This window comes from Sminthopsis crassicaudata, chromosome 2 (genome assembly GCF_048593235.1).
Source record: "Sminthopsis crassicaudata isolate SCR6 chromosome 2, ASM4859323v1, whole genome shotgun sequence".
In the NCBI taxonomy this organism is placed as follows: domain Eukaryota; kingdom Metazoa; phylum Chordata; class Mammalia; order Dasyuromorphia; family Dasyuridae; genus Sminthopsis; species Sminthopsis crassicaudata.
In genome coordinates, this window is record NC_133618.1 from 264,003,457 (window position 1) to 264,022,114 (window position 18,658).

The following is an 18,658-nucleotide window of genomic DNA, read 5'->3' on the forward strand; positions in this document are numbered from 1 at the left end:
ATGATAATAATACAACAAAATGTCTGTCTCAAAAACACAGCATGGACTTAATTAATACTGCCTGATTAACTTAATTTTAAAAATACAGCCATATTTATAAAGTCTTTTTTCCTATGTATTATACCATAAGTCAGCGGTCCTCAAACTTTTTAAATAGGGGCCAGTTCACTGTCCCTCAGACCGTGGGAGGCCGGACTATAAAAAAAACAAAACCTCACACTCTGTCTCCGCCCCTCAGCCCATTTGCCATAATCCGGTGGGCTGCATCTGGCCCGTGAGCCATAGTTTGAGAATCCCTGCCATAAGTTATACAAATAATCCAGACACTAATTCTAGAAAGTAACACGCTTATCCTGTATTATTCCTAAACCAACAAAATATTAATATGAAAGACTTTTAATGCTTACCTTTCTATTCTATATGTTTGTCAGGAAACTGCTGGAGCTGGTGATATCAACAAGGTTAAGGTCTTTCCCTATTCTAGGCTTTTTAATAAATCTGTTTCTAAATAGTTTTCTAATCCTAAATTTCCTATATAAGTTAGCTCTACTTTAGCACCTTCAATAAACAAGTATGGAAAATATAGGCACAGGATGGGAAGAGAGTGCTGGGCTTGAAGTGAGGAAGACCTGCTTTCCAATCTTACCTCTAATATCTATTAGCAATATGACTATAGTCAACTATGCCATCTCTCTGAGCCTTAATTTTTTCATCTATTAAATGGGAATAATAATAAAATCTGTGACATCTATTCCACAGGTTTGCTCTGAGGCTCGGTTGAGATGTTGTACATAAAACATTTTGCAAATTTTAAAACATTATACAAATAGCAACTATGATCAGTAATAATTAAAATTGAACTCACCCATTTGCCCAAGCCAGGATAGTCATGTTCAGGATCAAAAAGGTGTTGATGTAGTTGAAACTCTCGGCTGAACTCTGCGGTGTCAGGGGAGTTTTCCAAACATCCATCATCTACTGCAAACAGCCAGAAGTCTTTGAGACTAAGCATCTCATGCATGCTCTCATGGGTAAAGGTTAATAGGAATAAGGCAGGCCACTGAAGGTCAGAATCACATTCCCATCTGTATCCCGTGTATCTATTCCTGCTTCTTTTTGACTCACTCTGTGATCTCAGGTAAACCACTTTCCCTCTCTGGGCCTGTTCCCCATCTGGAAACTGAAAATAATGATGGCTACTTCCCTCTATTTACTTCAGAGGGACATGATGGAGTTTGTGCCTAGACTTTTGGAAATTCCTTATGCTTCTTAGAGAAAAGTACAATATCATCATACTGTTTCACATGAAACTTATAAAACAATACATTTTGTTTTAAATATAATGTTAATTTGTTTAATAATGCTTTAGATTATATAATATATAGACTAAATATAGAAAATATAGAAATGTATAATATACATTTCTATGTTTTCTATATTTAGTCTATTTTTCTATATTTAAAGATAAATATAACTTGTGCTCCTTAGATAAAAATGGAACATCAATATATTTATATCTATATTTACATAAATATTAATAATTATCAATATGATTGATAAATCAAAACATTATTGTATGCTTTGTTATATTTTTATATTAATATAATTATCAATATTAATAATCCCTTGTATGATAAATAATTTTACATAATAATGTTTATATATATATATAAAACATATACAATAGTTTAGTATACATGCCTGGCATGTACAAAGCACTTAAGGAACGTTTATTGATTGATTGATTGATTGATTAGGCACCTCTGTATTTAGCTTAAGACTAAATGGGACTCTGTCCCAAGGCACTTAAGGGAGATAAATTGTGATCTTTCCCTCCCCTGCTGATGATGACTGTCCCTTAATTCACCCTCCTCTCTGGAGACTCAGGATATAATCACATCCACTATCTTCTCTGATCTCACTTTACTCACCCACCCACAAAATAAATTTATCTCAGGTAGAGTTTGGCCTAATTCTAGTTCTAATATGAGATGCACATTCCTGGGAGAGGAATGGGGGAGAAGAGCTGATTTTGCATAACATTACACTTTACAAAATTTATGTGCCCCACAGTTAATAAATAACATGGGACACATGATAGCCCCATAAAAAAGTGTGAGTGAGTGTGTGTGTGTGTGTGTGTGTGTGTGTGTGTGTGTGAGAGAGAGAGTGTGTGTTGGACTAATGACTAGCCCAGCATGACCGATGTTGCTATAGGCAGAGTCTTTGTCAGTATTTAATTATTAATATTGTCAGTATTTTGGATCCAGATCTTTATCATCATAGGGTAGCACAAAGTGAACATTCTTTCCAAGGATGCAGAATGGCACCATCGGCGGGAGTTACCTGAGGCAATTAGTCTAAAACATACCCACTCTGTGGTCAAAGGCAAGACTTGAACTCAGATCTTACTGAATCAAAGATCAACTCTAAATAGATATACTATCATTCAGAAATAATGTCTTCAAAAAATTTCCCCCTTTAATAAATGTTTTATTGATGCCATTTTTAAGCATTACTATCACCCTTCAATGACTTCTCTCCACAGAACTCTCCCTTGTAACAAGTCCAGTCAGGTAAGGTAACATATTGTCCATGTTATATATTCTTCATTCCACATCTATACTCCATCAGCTCCCTGCAAAGAGGAGGACAAAACTCCTTTGGTCTCAGCCGTGTTCAAAGCCTCTCTGGATCCTCTCTGGGTATGATTCTCTGCAGATGACTCATTCTGATTTCTTTTATGTGCTTTGGACAACCAATAAAGAACGGAGGGTGTCCGGGTTATGTGAGAAAGTGAGGAGAGGGCTGAGGACTTCTTTTCAAAAGGCTGCTAAGACATCAAATAAGTGCTGAAAATGGGCGCCTATTTACAATCAGCCAGGTATGTCCTGTGTCTAGTTTCTTGGAGCATTTCCAAGTCTTTCCAGAAGGCCTCTCAGCAGCATGGACCTAATGTGGAAGTTATTAGCATACCAAAAAATCTCTAATGCGGCTCTACTGTGTCTGCTCAGTGTTCAGAGCTCCTGACTGGGAACGTTATCTAACCCCTACATCTGCAACCATCAGCGTGTCACTCTGGCAGGAATGGAGGAAATTATAGCAAAAATAGGTGCTCAGATACATTCTTTGGAAGCTAACTTAGTGGAGTGGATTTTAATCCTTTACTAGATGTGACCTCCTGGGTGATGCTGAAGAGTGGGAGTCTGCTGGAGCCATGAGCACATAGTAGGAGGCAACTTACTAGACACCCGAAAATTTAAAATATCATTTCTGTGGCTAGGAAACAACATAGATAAGGATTTCCTACAGTTTCCACAATGACGCAAAAAGCATATTGAGAGAATTAAAGGATACATTTCCCCTAAATTAAAGACTAAATTTCCAGGATAGTATATTGGAACCATGGAGGTCTGAAAGCTAAGCCTTGGACCTTATACTATAGCCCATATTGAATTCTTCCTTCTCTAAAATACAATATTACTGGGGCAGCTAGGTGGTGCAGTGGATAGAGCACCAGCCTTGAATTCAGGAGGACTCCAGTTCAAATCTGGTCTCAGACACTTAACACTTCCTAGCGGTGTGACCCTGAGCAAGTCACTTAACCCCAGCCTCCAAAAAAAATAAAAATAAAAATAAAATAAAATACAATATTATTTATGGCCTATCCCATACATCCCATAGCACCTGATAATATCAAACAATAAATAAGTATTTATTATGTAACAACTTTGAAACAGATAACATACTAGGTGCCACATATACAAAACGTAAGAAATAGCACTTGAGCTGTGCTTTGTGGCAAGCTAGGGATCCTTCAAAGCAGAAAGAAGGAGAGCATTCCAGACATGGCAGACCACCAGAGCAGAGGTATAAAGGTGAGAGCTAGACTGTCATACCCCAGGGACAGGATATAAGCCAATTTGCCTAGAAAGGAGAGTACTTGGGGAGTAATATTATGAAATAAGCCTAGAAAGGTAACTGAGAGCCAGACTAAAGTGAGTCTAAATGCCAGACTGAAGATTTTATATTTTATAAAGCATGTAAGACTTGAGCCAAGCCTTAAAGGATGGGTAGAGTTTGGAGATGTAGAGAGGGCTGGGGAAGACTCTAACCCAAATGTTTGACTCTGAAAACTCACTTCTAAATATATGAATAAGGCCCGCTGCTGTGTCTAATCAATCCAGCCAGCTGCCCCTGGGGACTGTTGTTCCCTAAACTTGGTACAGGTCTTTCCTCTCCTTGAATCCAAAATTCTACAAGCAAATAATATGTGGCTGAAGTGATCTGAGCCATGCAGTGATTCAGGTTTTCCTGCAGTCCTGCTCTCAAATCTAATTTTTCACTGTGCCGGCAGACCCACATTGCTTAGCCACACGCAATCACTTAGATTCCAGTTAAGTTACAGTGACCATGTTTTCTGAACAACAAAAAAAGACACATGGTCTAATAGAAGATATTCTTTTTGTGAAGGCTTGTTAAAAGAACACTTTCTTTTCTTGGAACTGGGGCTATCCCAGATTTTACAGAACATATGGTTGCTGTGCCATCTTAGTACCTCCCCTAATGGCGCCAGCCCAAGAGGGATTTTTCATGAAGCAGCAGAGTCCAAAGCCTACTTCTGAGCATCCCCTATGATGTCCCAGAGACTCTTTCTGAATTCTCTGTAATTTTTGAAATAACATCAAGCCTCACTGAAATCGATTATTTCAATAATGAGGAAATTGCACCACCAAGAGACTAAGTTTAGCTGTATTCAGTCTCATGGATAACCTATCAGAATCTAATGCTCCAATTTAGTTTGCTTTGCTCAACTCTGTATTCTTTTTCATATAATTGTAAGCTGGTTTTGTCCCTGGTTTTTTTTTTTTTTTTAGTTTGGATTTGTCCCTGAAGATCACTGTTGGTAAATAACCAGATTAAATCAGAACTTTGGGTTCCAACTCAGTCTACATCTAGACACAGCAAGACATCCTAACTTGAAATAGAAATGGCATGTGGTAGCTCTTTGCATTTTACTTTGAAAAGTAGAAAAAAAATAGGGAATCAAATCCTTAAATCCTAAGTATTAGTTTAAAAACAAAGGTTTCACTCTTTAAAAAAAGAAAGCAGGAGGGGAAGGATTTTTGGGCCAGGGCTGCCAAAACTCTCAGTAGGACATGAAGATGCAAGCCTCTCAAGGTGAAGGAAGTTACCATATCCCAAGAAGAACAACAGTATAAGTAATATGGTGCAGGACAGCTTTATCAGGAAATGCTAATAATAATCTAATCCTCTTACTCTTATCTTAATGTAATGGTATATGAAGATCTAAGAGGAGAGAGCTGGGAGAGGATAGGAAAGTGGTAAACTGGAATATTACAGAAAATCTCACTGTGTCTCCATATCTGATCTTTTATCAGAATTGTTAAAATGTATTTAAATTAACAGTTGTATTTTTTGCTTAACCTTTATAGAGTAAACAAAATCATAGATCCATACACTGGAAGGTCCTCAGAAGCCATCTCAAACAATCTCCTCATTTTATAGATGAGGAAACCATGGTCCACAGAATTTATCTGGCTTTGTCCAAAATCAAATAAGCAAGATGTATCAGAGGCAGATTTTAAACCTAGGTTCTCTGACTCAAAAATTGTCTCTTTCCACTATAGTACACTTATATATTCAGAGAAGCATATAGGGTAAGAGAAAGAATATAAGAATTTAAATTACTACTCTTCTGTTTATTATATGCCCTTAGATGAGCCTAGTCTCCTATCTATAAAATTAGGATAATAATAAAAAAATAAATATTCAGTAAGATGATAGAACTGAAATCATCTTGTATTTATAAAGTGCCACTTATATGATTCTGACCAAGTCACTTTGACTGTTTCAATTTCCTCATTTCCAAAATGAAGGGAATCAACTGAAAAAAGGTGAGATCCCTTCCAGCTGGACCAATCAATCAAGAAATATTTATTAAGCACTTACTGTATACCAGGCACTGTGCTGGGATACTGGAATAAGGAATATTGGAAAAGGGAAAGATGCTTTAAAGGAATTTGGAAGAGAGCAGATTTATGGAGATTTTTTTTTTAAGTTCAGGAAAATATGGTAGACTGAGAACAACTAAAGGAGGAGGACAGCTAAATGACTCAGGGGATAGAGAACTTGACCTGAAACCTGGAAGAACCAGTTCAAATCCAGCCTCAAATATTTACTAGCTGTCTGACTCTGGGCAAATCACTTAACCCCTACCTTAAGCTACTGGAAAACAAAATGACAAACCACTTAGATATCTTTGCTAAGAAAACCTCGCAGATAGTATGGTCCATAAGACCATAATGACACAGAACGAGAAAGGTAGAGAAAGAAAGAGAAAGAATATCATGGAATATGTTGGCAAAGACCTTTATATAGCCGAGTTTCATGACTGAAGTATATACTGAAAATTAAATTCACTTTAGTCCTTCACTTTCTAACATAGGGCTGCCCAGTGGAATTAAATTGCTAATTGTTCTAAATGCTTACTACTGGCCCTTTCTAGTTTAAATTGGTTATATGCTCAGACCTATTTCTCCAAGGAAATGTATCAGCATATTTGCCCATTACCTGTTTTTCCAATGGGGCAGGGATTTGGGGGATCCGGATAGCCCTGGTCCTCACTGAAGTCCTTGGGGATGTTATCACCAGTCAGCTCAGCCACAATGTTAGGGATGTTTCCATAAGGACCCAAATGCTGCAGACCTTCATGGGCACCACCTATATGGAATACAAAACAGTCTAAGGTGTATTTAGATAAGGAACCCAGAAAGACACTCACTTCTCAATCAGAATGTGTTCCTCAGGGATGTGCTAGAGCCAGTTTAAACAAGTTCTTGAGAGATGATTGTTAAATTTTCAGTGTGAACATTAGTATTTTACAAACTGGCAAATGTTATGAATCAGAGTTTGATTTATTGTTCTGTTGATAGTCTGGACTTAAATGTTGGAAAATATGAATAAAGTAGATAAAATTGATAAAGATGACAAAAATGGCAATAATCAATGTTGGAGAGGATGTATAATGATAGGCACACTAACACATTGTTGGTGGAATTATGAAATGATACAACCATTTTGGAGAGCAATTTAAAATTTTGCAAGGTGATTGCAATGTCCGTACCCTTGGAACCAGAGACATCCATTGTTGGATTTATACCCTAAGGAAACTATCAAGTCCCCAAATAAATCAAGATATTTATACCAGTATTTTTTGTGATAGCAAAGAATTGGAAACAAAGTAGATGGCCATTTTGGGGGAAATGGGTAAACAAATTTTAGTAATGGAATATTACTATGCTGTAAGATGAGTGTGATGAATACAGAGAAACATGTAAAGATTCACATGAATTGATGTAGAGTCAAGAAAATAATCTATACAATAACTACAACAATGTAAATGAAGAGGATGACACATGAAAAAATCAAATGAATGTAACAAAATTACAAAGAACCAGAAGGATTTGAATGAAGAGATATGAGAGGACACCCAAACTCACTCATTTATGGTGACAGAAAGTCCATAGGGGTTTCACATTGCACATGCTTTAGTATTTTTGTATCTTGTGCTGATTATTTTTCCTTTGTAAAAAATACAATTTGTTAAATAGGGTGACTTTTTGGAAAGGAGTAGGACACTTGGAATAACTATGATAATGTAAAAAACAGAAAACATCAATAAAATCTCATTTTTTAGAAATACAGATTAAATTTAATGTATTTTTGTACACTTTTTTTCCCCTGGAGAGCCAATTATTAAACTTTTACAGTGCACTCCTCTCCTGATGCCTTTTGAAAACCAAAGCAAATCCTACTCTTTCAGAAAACCTTTTCTGGACCAGGCTCAACTGATTCTATACGACATCTTCCACAAATTTTAAAGACTTTATACTGTTTTATAAGATCATTGATTTAGTGGCAGGAGAGACCTTTTCTCTGCCTTCTTAAACAAAGGAATATTTAACATAATTTAACCTTGGTCTGGTTGACTCAGGATTATCCTTGTAAGCAACAAATATTTTTTTCATTGTCTTATTCAAACATACTAAAAATAACTCTCCGAGGTAAGCAGAATAATATCCATCATTATCCTTTATTGATATTTTAAGTAATCAAGATTTCATTAGTGTAAGTATTCCCTCCAGCAATATTGATCTCAACCTCTCCAACCCTTGCAGACTATTTCATGAATTATTATAGCTAAAAAAATTATCATCATTGGTTGGTGACCAAATTTTTATACAGCTTTCTTTTTTTTTTATTAATTTTATAATTGTAACTTCTTTTGACAGTACATATGCATAGGTAATTTTTTTACAACATTATCCCTTGTACTCCCTTCTGTTCCGAATTTTTCCCCTCCTTCCCTCCACCCCCTCCCCTAGATACTATACAATAAAAGATTGGGCCATGAATGGTACCCTCATGGATCTCTGACATAATCAAGACATTTACCTCTACACTAAATGGACCCAATCTGCAATGCTCAGTGAATAAAGTGCTGGACTTGGAGTTACAAAGGCCTGAGTTCAATTCTAGCCTTAGATACTATATGTGTATATATGTATATGTATGTATGTATACATGTGTGTGTGTGTGTGTGTATATACACACACACATATTGTCACTTAACTTTGGTCTACCTTAATTTCCCATCTGTGAAATGGTAATCATCATCAATGTCATCATCATCATCATCATCATACCTGCCTCCCAGAATTGTTGCAAAGATAAAATGAGATAATATTTGTAAAATACTAGGAAAATTTAAATTTTTAAATTTGATAAATACTAGCTATTTTGTTATTGAATCTGTGTCAGATTGGAAGTTAGAACTTTTTCTGTCATTGTGACCTGCTCTTCCTTTCTAATTTAGTGCATCTATCAATAATTTAGAGTATAGAAAGGATAAGTCCATTCATTTCCCCAGGGACATAGCCTGAGGACAATGCCAGTAATGGAAGTAAGAAAAGTAGTAATACTAGTCTCTACTCCCTCTCCTTCTTCTTTCAGTTCTTTTAGTTTTCAATTTTTGCAAAATGTTACCACATTTGTGATTTTGACTTAATTCATTTTTTTTTAAAGAAAGTTTATCGATTCCTTACTTTGTCCAAGATAGACTGGTGCCATTGTTACTGGATGATTTAGTTCAACTCTTTGTGACCCTGTGAATCACACTGCTCCTGGCGTTTTCTTGGCAAAGATACTGGAGTGATTTGCCATTTCCTTCTCCAGTGGACTAAGGGAAACAAGTAAAATGACTTGTCTAGGGTCACATAGCTCAAAAGTGTCTGAGATCCAGTGTCAATTCAGAGTCTTTCTAATTATAGGCCCAATGGTCTATCATCTACCGAGCCATCTAGTTGTTTATCTAGGAAATGCACCAGGCATCAAAGGAAATATATAGATAAATAAAAATTTCCTTCTGTTATGAAGCTTTCTCACTAGTGAAGGTAAAGCATAAACACATATAACCATAGCATCTAGCTTGAGAATCACTATGGTGGATACCAAGAGCAACTTGGTCTTGACTCTTATCTTGTATGTATGACCCCAAGTATATCAAAACCTCTCTGACTTTCCTCTTCCTCATCTATAAAATGGGGATATTAATTAGAACCTCCCTCACAGGACTGCTGTTAAACATCCAGTGAAATCATGAGAGGGTCCTATTATATTATGAGTTTCTTGAAGAACTCATTGTTTGTTTGGTTCTGTCCAACTTTCATGACCCCATTTGGGGTTTTCTTGGCAAAGATACTGGAGTGGTTTATTTTTCCTTTTCCAGATCATTTTAAAGATGAGGAAACTGAGGCAAATAGGGTTAAGTGACTTGCCTCGGGTCACACAATTAGTAAGTATCTGAGCTCAATTGGAAAAATGAGATCTCCCAAAATGACTTTGGGCTCAAGAGGTCTAGGGGACTTACTTTCCCAAAACTATTCTCTTTACTTACAACAACTCACTATGAAGATTCAGAGCAACTGGAGCCAAGTCCCCATTCTCGGCAGGCATTGGCAGAATCCTTCTAGGATGGGACACTGGCCATTATTCTTGCTACTGTGGTTCATTAATGTCTGAGTGCCAGCTCTATGCCAGGAGGTTTACAGCATCCAGACCTAGCCCCTACCCTGCAGACTTTCACTCGCAATGTGGTAACGCCCTGACAAGCTCACAGCCAGCCAGTCAGCCAGCCAGCCAGCCGAGTCTCATCAATAAACCTTCTCTGCTATAACCCAATGACGCCAAGGCTGCCAGTTGGGCCAGATGACTGGACATTGGTACTGCACAATAATGAAGAATTGTAGCAGGACAGTCAGGTGCCAAGTTACCAGTCACCCACATCATAAAAAGGGAGTTCCATGAGGGCAGCCTGGCAGAGAGTGGGTGCAAGCTCCTGAATACCAGCCATTCAGCTAAAGGGGAAAAGATCCAGCAGTTTTCAGTTATGTTACCCACAAACAGCAGGCACTAAAAATACACTACAGCCTCTTCCTTCAATCTTCAACCATCCTGGGTATACCATTTAAAAAGATATGACCTTTTTATGATCTAAAAAGCCCAAGAAATCATATGGGTTATTAAAACCAACTCCTTGAGCCCGCACCCACCCATGGTGCTTCCCAAATATTCTTGCTAGTGAGCAAAGAGTGACAACCTGGGATACCTAAGGGACCTAGGACAGAAAAAAAAAAGGGGGTCTGAACTAAGAGAAAGAAGTCTTGTGTTCAAAGAGGCAAAGGCAATTTTCATCTCTCAAAAACCCAAAGAGCAAAAATTGAAAGAGATAAGAGATGGATGGGAGAAATTCCATTTAATTCAATATACATTTAGAAAGAGTATATCAATGCTGTGTCTTTATAAGGCCCTCTCAAGTTTACCTTTCTTCTATCTCAATTCTGCTCTTTTCCCTAAATCATGAATTCTGCTTCCTCATAAAAATCCTCCTTTTCTTCTTTTCATCAACTGATCAGTATTTACTGTCTGCAAAGCACAGTGCCTAAAAAGTAAACTCAAAGACAAAGACAAAATAGTTCCTGCACTCAAGAACTGTGTGTGTGTGTGTGTGTGTGTGTGTGTGTGTGTGTAGGGGGAAGTATGACATGCACAGAGATAAGTAAATACAAACTATAGAGAAGGTTATGTCAAGAGGGAAAAGACATAGACACCTGAAAGGATTTTTAACTCCCCTTCTACGTACTTTGTATTCTATCAGGCTTCCTCTATCTTATTGTTCCTTACTTTCAAGATTCTCTCTTCTCTCTCCATCCAGATCTTGTGTGCTGGCTGGGTTACATTTCCTCCTCAAATCCACCTCTTCAAATCCCAAGGTCCCTTCAAGACTCAGGTTAGATGACACCTTCTGCAAGAGGACTTTCCTAGTATGCAATCCCACCCTCTTCCATCCCACCGTGCTAGTGCCTTCTCTTCCCCATAATTGTTTGCATAAATTTTTCAGATACCTACCCTTGTACATGCAGTTTCCTCTGTCAGGATATATAATCCTTAAATACAGGAACTGTTTTATTGCCTTTTACCCACAGCACTAATCACAATTGGCTGACACAGAAGAGTGATCAATCACTTATTTTGCCTTATTAAGTTCCTACTATAAGCCAGGCTCTGTGCTAAGCACTTGGGATACAAAGAAAAGCAAAAGATAAATCCCTCAAGAGCTCACAATTCCAGAGACAATCTATAAACAAACACGCAAAGCTAAGATAGATGCAGAATAAATTGGGGGTGGATATTTTATAAAGGCTCATTAATATTGGCCCCAAAGAAAAGACAACTGCCTTGATTCCTTTGGGCCAGGGAGGTTAGAATAGAACAATGATGCCAAACTCAAATAGAAATAGAGGGACCAAAACCTATAATGGGATCCCTATCTAAGCTGCATATTAATTTAGAAAATAATATATTTTCTATGTTTCACTATATTTTTATTTGTTTTTTGTTAAACATTTCTAAATTACATTTTAATCCAGTTTAGATTGCACTCCAATTCTATGAGACCCACAGTCTCCTGTTTGACACCTCTGTCAGAACAATGCTTATGTCAGATTATGTTTTCATGAATTTACTAATTTTTTCTCTTCCTCATTTTTTAAAATTCTTTGATAGAAGATATGGTTCTATGGGAGAGGAAGGTAAACTAGATAAGGTAAAATAAAAAATATCAATAGCAATCTTTTTTAAAATGGTTATTGATTGGTCAATTAAAGAAAGGCAATAGTAGGAGGTAGTAGTAAGGAAAAAGAATCTATGATCTAGGGAAGAGCCAAAGAGGGGAAAAAAAAAGCAAGCATGACAGATCTTAAGGTATAGCCTCTGATATAAATACTTATCATATCCCTCCTAATAAAAGTACAAACAGAGCACTAATATTGAATGTTTCCAATGATTCTTTGAGGTGAAGCAGCTAAATATTTAATGGTACCTAAGTCACGCTTACCATTTAATAAAAGGTCCTTATGTGATTAGTCCAATTGATTTTGGGGGACTAGTCTAATTTATCTCTAGTTCTAACTGGTAGGTAAATCCTAGATAAATGATATAGATATTAAGCACTATTGAGGAAAATACCAAAAGAATTATATATCTTCTTTTTTTTAATCATATTTTATTTTTCCAAATACATGCAAAGATAGTTTTCAACATTCACCTTTGCAAAACCTTCTGTCACAATTTTTTCTTTCTCCCCACCCCTGAGACAGCAAAAACTCTAATATAGGTTCAACATGTACAAGAATTACATATCTTCTGTACCATGGAAACCCAACTATAACTCAATAACTAAGTCACAGAGAACAACCAGAGATACAGAGAAGAGTAAGTGCTTTGCCCAGCTATAGTGTCAGTGTTAGCTTTTGAACCCAGGTCTTCTAGACTCTACATCCAGCGTTCTATTCATTATGCCATCATACTTCTACAAAATAAGAAACAGAGATAGCCACAAGACAATGAAAATGTAATCCTTCAAGTTTAAAGAAACTATTATTGCCCATATTGTATTAGTAGCCAAACAGTGCTTGAATTGTTTAATGATGATGGCTGGCACTGGACCATCCACATTTTCTTACCTATGATGTCATGACAAAAAATCAAAATGATTTAGAAGAAAGCAGACAAATATCTACTCTGGATAGTCTGTATATTCGCTAGTCCTTAAGGCCAGAGAGCTAAACAAGATGGTAACGTGTAGTATAGCTCTATCAATGACTGACCATTCATATGGAATCCACCATATAGTCTCAGCTTCAGTATATATCATTGACCTACGCTGGGACCCCTTTCTGAATTGAAATGAAATGGTGGGAAGTTGAACAGAGGAGTAACTTGCTTCTCAGATGTGCCTTATTAACAAGCATTGGTCTTCATTTCGATTCTTTTTCCTAATGTAATGTTGTCTAAGAAGCCTCAGAAGATAGCTCATTCTTGTTGGGGGTCATTCAAGACCAGAATCAATTCTACTTAATGAGCATTCTCTATGGCATGCAAATAATGCAGTCAGTAAGGACAGAACATAAATGGATTGTTCTTGCAGCTTTCACATCTCCATATGGTCCCAATTTAGGATCATAAGCAGAATTGTTTATTTTTTTAAAAGCTTTTTAGTTCACTTTTAAGGTATTTTGCTGAGGCACAGCCTGCTGTTAAAAGAGAGAAAATGTGTGTTTTTTCCGAAGTGCTGTTTGTTTTGGCTGTTTACTCATTTGCAAAAGTTCAAATGTTATTCTGTGGATTTTACTAATTTTCCTGCAGCAGCCACAACTCCAAGACAGGGAAAATTTTTTTTTTTTTTTTGGTGAGGAGATATTTTCAGGGCTGCCATGAATTTCGTAAGATTTGCAAAAGTAATTTTGAATAGGTAATTTGTTATAGCCCTTTCAGTCACTTAATTTAACTTTACTTGCTGCCTGTAATGAGGTGTCAATTTGGCACTTTGTATGATGCCCAAATATATTTGCACATGGAGGCCAAGGTCTCTCTTTCCCGGGCTTGAACTTTAAAAACTCATGCTATTTAATGTTTGTTGAAAGACAGGTTATCAGGGGACCAATGTAGACCTCCAGTTAAGTAAGAGTCAACAGTTGCTCAAAAATACTGGGATCTATCAAAATTATGGCTTGCCCTGAGCTGAACTATGAAGAGATACAGTGTATTTCGCACTTCCCCTTGTCTATAAGTATACTTGAGAAGGTATGCTCTCATATGGCTATCTCTGGCTATCCAAAGTTTCCCACTGAAGTTTCTCTTCTGGGCTTTCTGGCCAGATATTTCTGATGGCCATGTTCCTGAATTCTCAACCTTATGGCTCTTTTCCATTAAAACCTAGTAGTCCTCTGGCCCCTAAATCTGGGAAATTTGGGGTCAAGGCTAGTCACTGAGCAAGTCATTTAACCTGCCTCAGGACCCCAAACACTCTATAGAGTTACCAATACCAAAACAAAAGAAAAATGGAAAGAAGGAAGGAAGGAAGGAAGGAAGGAAGGAAGGAAGGAAGGAAGGAAGGAAGGAAGGAAGAAAGAAAGAAAGAAAGGAGGGAGGGAGGGAGGGAGGGAAGGAAGGAAGGAGGGAGGGAGGGAGGAAAGGAAGGAAGGAGGGAGGTAGGGAGGGAGACAAGGAGGGAAGGAAGGAGGGAGGGAGGAAGGAAAGAAGGGAGGGAGGAATGACCCTAATAATTCTATGCCTCTGTTACTTCTAGATCCTGCTTTCTGCCAGTGCTAATTGGGCTCAGTGATTTCTTTGTTCCGTACTTATATTTCAAAGGGATTCAAGAGACAGGACCTTAACTCAAAGGAATGGCTTTTAAAGTAGATATATCAAGCACCATAATCTATCTACAGGGAGATTTTAGGGAATTGACTCTCATAGATACAATATAAGCAATTATTTCTTCTGTTATATATAGAACTAAAATTAAATTTATTCCATTTGATATAAAGATTGCCAAATTATTGAATTCCATAAGAGGATGATTAGGATGATGATAGAATACAAAATCATATCATATGAAAATCCTTCAAAGGAACTGAAGATATTTAATCTAGAAATGGGACTACTAAGGTGGGGGAAGGTGGGCAGGGAGGGAGAAGGAAGTGGGAAGAATATATAGTAAGTAAGCATTTGATTTGAAACCTCATTTCAAATTTTGGCTCTTTGCATTAAAACTAAGTGAAGTTAACAGCACCAGAATAATAATCTATATAATTACCTCATTCATATTAATGGCCTCAGTCACATGTAATAAGTATTTATTGTGTAACTTATGGTCTTTGAGAGGTGCCTGGGGCATTGAAAAATTAAGTGTTTCATGCAAGATCCCACAGCCAGGGGGGGGGGGGTCAGTGGAAGGATATAAACAAGGCCTTCCTGATTTGGGGTCTAGTTTACTCTCACTATATCATACTGCCTCTTTTGAGAGAAAAAATTAAGAAGAAAACTGGGTTGCTTTGCCAACTCCTGGACCAAATAAAGAAGTTCCTCTGGATAGGAAAGACATCTAAAGGAGAAAATATTTAGAAATTTGTCATCATCATCCTTGAACCTCTTCTTGGATGACATGGCTTTTCTTGGAAACAAGGGAATGGCATCATAATCCTGCCCTCTGGGAAAACTTTTGGGAGATTAGAGAGTAAATCATATCAAAGAAAGGAAGCCCATGATTTGGTCTTGTTCAGTAGAGATGCAAGAAAAATGATACTTCTTTCCAGGCAGGGAGACTCTACAAGAATTTCCTTTTGTAGACACCCAGGGATAGAAAAACTTGGTATTGACATTGAGTGTTGCCTGATAGCACCCATTAGGAGATGCCTAGGACTGACTAAAAGAGAAGCTCTTTTAGAGATCAGTGTTTAAAATTTTACAATACACTAGGGAATGACTGCAGATTCTTGTTGGGAGCCCATGACCTTACTCAGATTCCTTTTACATAGGTGTTTGGGAGAGCTGCTTGGTCATTTGAGAGGTCCTCATCTTCCAAGAAGTCTGTTGGGAGTTTTACTCTTTTCTTTCCATCTTTCAATAAAATTTCCCCTTTTTTTTAAACTTTGTGAATTGCATGCATGTTTTCCAACAGAGTTGGCATTAGTATACTGGGCACCATCAGTAATTTTCCAGATAGGGATGTGTGTGCATGAGAAAAAAAGAGGGGGAAAGAGAGAAAAAGAAAAAGAGAGAGAGCAAGAAGGAGTAATGGAGGGAGACAGAGACAGAGAGAGGGGGGGGAAGAGAGAAAGAAGGGGAGAGAGACAGAGACAAAGGGAAAGAGAGGAACACAGAGAGAAACAGGGACACAGACAGAGGGAGAGACAGAGACATATGGAGCAGAGATAGGGACACAGGCAGAGATTACTTTAAGTGAGCCTGAGATTTTGTGCTGTGGGAGTCCTCTCATACAAGAGTTAACAATATGATTCCCATCTATTCAGGAATCAATCCCAGTGTAATTATACTGAATCTAATAAGGGGAGTGCATAACTGGCAGTACCTAACTAAATAAAAGGTGGATGGTCTAGAAGAAGGAGTAAGGTCTGGTAGGCAGAAAATAACTTCTATGGGAGGTTAGAGGGACAAAGGGACCAACAATAATACTTAGATACCGCCTGGTAGTTGCAGAGTAGAGACACTTATCCATTCTGTTAGATGCTTTAGTATCATGATCCTACCTCCTAAAGCACATTAACTTTAGAGTCAGAAGACTGGGGTTCAAATCCTACTTCCAATGTTTACTACCTTGCTGAAGACATGTCAAAACCTCCCTTGGCTTTAGGTTCCTTGAGTAAAAGAGGGGACTGGACTAGAATACCTCTGACTGGACTAGAAGGATCTGTTCTAGACCTATGATCATGTGATTCCTATGGATGCCCTGGTATGGGAAACATTCTCACCAAAGGGGGAAAAAAAAAAGAGGTACATTGCTGGCAATTTTCTAATTTGACAAGAGAATATGTCAGAGAGTAGCAGAAAAGTAAATGGGCCCAAATAGTCAACAAACTAAGAATCACATCTAGTCCAAACCATCCATGAACAAGAATCTCTTCTCTAACATTCCCATAACTAATAACTCAAGATCTGCTTTAAAACCTCTGACAATCCTAAAGTTGAGCCAAAATTTGCCTACCTTCAAATGACCAATTATTAGTACTAGTTCTGACCACTAAAGCTAAAGGGGAAATTCCATCCCCTTTCCATTTGATATCCTTCATATACTTCCAGACTGACTTCTCTCCTCCAAGCTAAGCATTTCTAAACATGCCAAATTCCTTTCACCAATATTTGTATGGCATCATCTCTACACTATAGAGCTATCACAACTCCTCATCATTTACTCCCCCCCTGGACCTACTGAATGATAAATGATTGCTGACCATGTTACAGCTTACTGTTTAAACAGACTGCCTGAAGCTAATCACAACTCAGAATGGCTGCTAAGTAAGCACTTTTGGTTTCCTATGCAACATTCGCTTTAGACTGGCTAGAAGGGGGCTGGGAGAGGGATTGAGAGGAAAGAGGAGAGGAGAGGAAGAAAAGAAAAAAGACACAGAGATAGAGAGATATGATTCAGAGAAGGATGATAGGATTTTTAAAAATAAGATTAGTGTTAGCACATCAAAGAAGGTAGTGCAGCTGAACCATAGGAAAAAAAAGTCAGCAATTTCAGCCAATATCCTGGAAGTGTATATTGACCCTTTACTAAAACTAAAAATGACTGACACCAACATATAGGAACAAGAAACAGCAGAATTTGCATTGTTGGTATTTGGAAGATGGCCATCATCATACAGTATTTCCTGTGCCAAACACTGCAGTGATTTTAGGAAGAAGGCAGGTGGGAATAGTGGGCATATGGGGGTTATCTTTTGTGTCTTCAGAAATATTTCTCCTGTATGTTCCTCTGGAGAAGTCTTCTTGTGTGCTGAACTATACAGATGAGCTGGTTTAGGATTTGTGCACAGTGAGTACCAAAAGGGCTTGCATCTGTGTCACAAAATCAGGAAAGACCGTCTTTAATAGATTAATAGAGGCTTCTGAACTTCCTCCTCTTCAGGATTTCTGAAATTATGATAATAGTACATTGATGATAAATATGATGATTAGCTTACTTTTATGTGGAATTTTTTAAAAATATATTTAATGGCTCATACAAGATATCAAAAGGGAAACTTGAAAATTTTAATTAAAACCATGCACTAAATATCCTGCTGTTTTTCTACATATTTGTTTATTTCCTTCTCAGATTGATTTGTTAAGAGCTTTGGAAATTACTGGGATTGTGGGGCTGTTTGAAATCCATTATTCAAAACAGGGAGAGACACTTGAGTGATGGAATTGGCTATGACATCAGTGGTAACTCAGTCACTCTTCATGCCATTAGCTTAAAGTCATCAACTCTGCCTTTCATGGAGATGCTGAGAAACTTTCCTAGATTTTTGATCTCCTTTATTCTTTAACCTTTTATAAGACTCATTCTGAATGAGGGTAAAACTGATCCTAAAGACAAAATTATTTTGTGATAATTGTGAGGCCCCTCAAACCTTTGCCTTACAAATGGAAGGGAGATTTTGATTAGGGACAAGCCAAAATGGTTTTATTAAGAGACTGATGAGTTGAGAGTTCTCAGGTTGCTTCT

General features: G+C 37.4%; 1 protein-coding gene across 3 annotated transcripts in view; it reads right to left on the reverse strand.

Moving 5' to 3' along the window:
* SCG5 (secretogranin V) overlaps positions 1-18,658 on the reverse strand; it is a 192,270-nt gene that overhangs the window by 20,465 nt on the left and 153,147 nt on the right. For 2 of the 3 annotated variants that reach the window (XM_074289198.1, XM_074289196.1), the window contains exons 3-4: positions 6,595-6,744; positions 866-978 (exon numbers count right to left, since the gene is read on the reverse strand). In XM_074289198.1, the coding sequence (XP_074145299.1) occupies positions 866-978; positions 6,595-6,744 (263 nt within the window). The remainder of the gene's footprint in view (positions 1-865; positions 979-6,594; positions 6,745-18,658) is intronic. The other variant, XM_074289197.1, reaches the window with a different exon arrangement.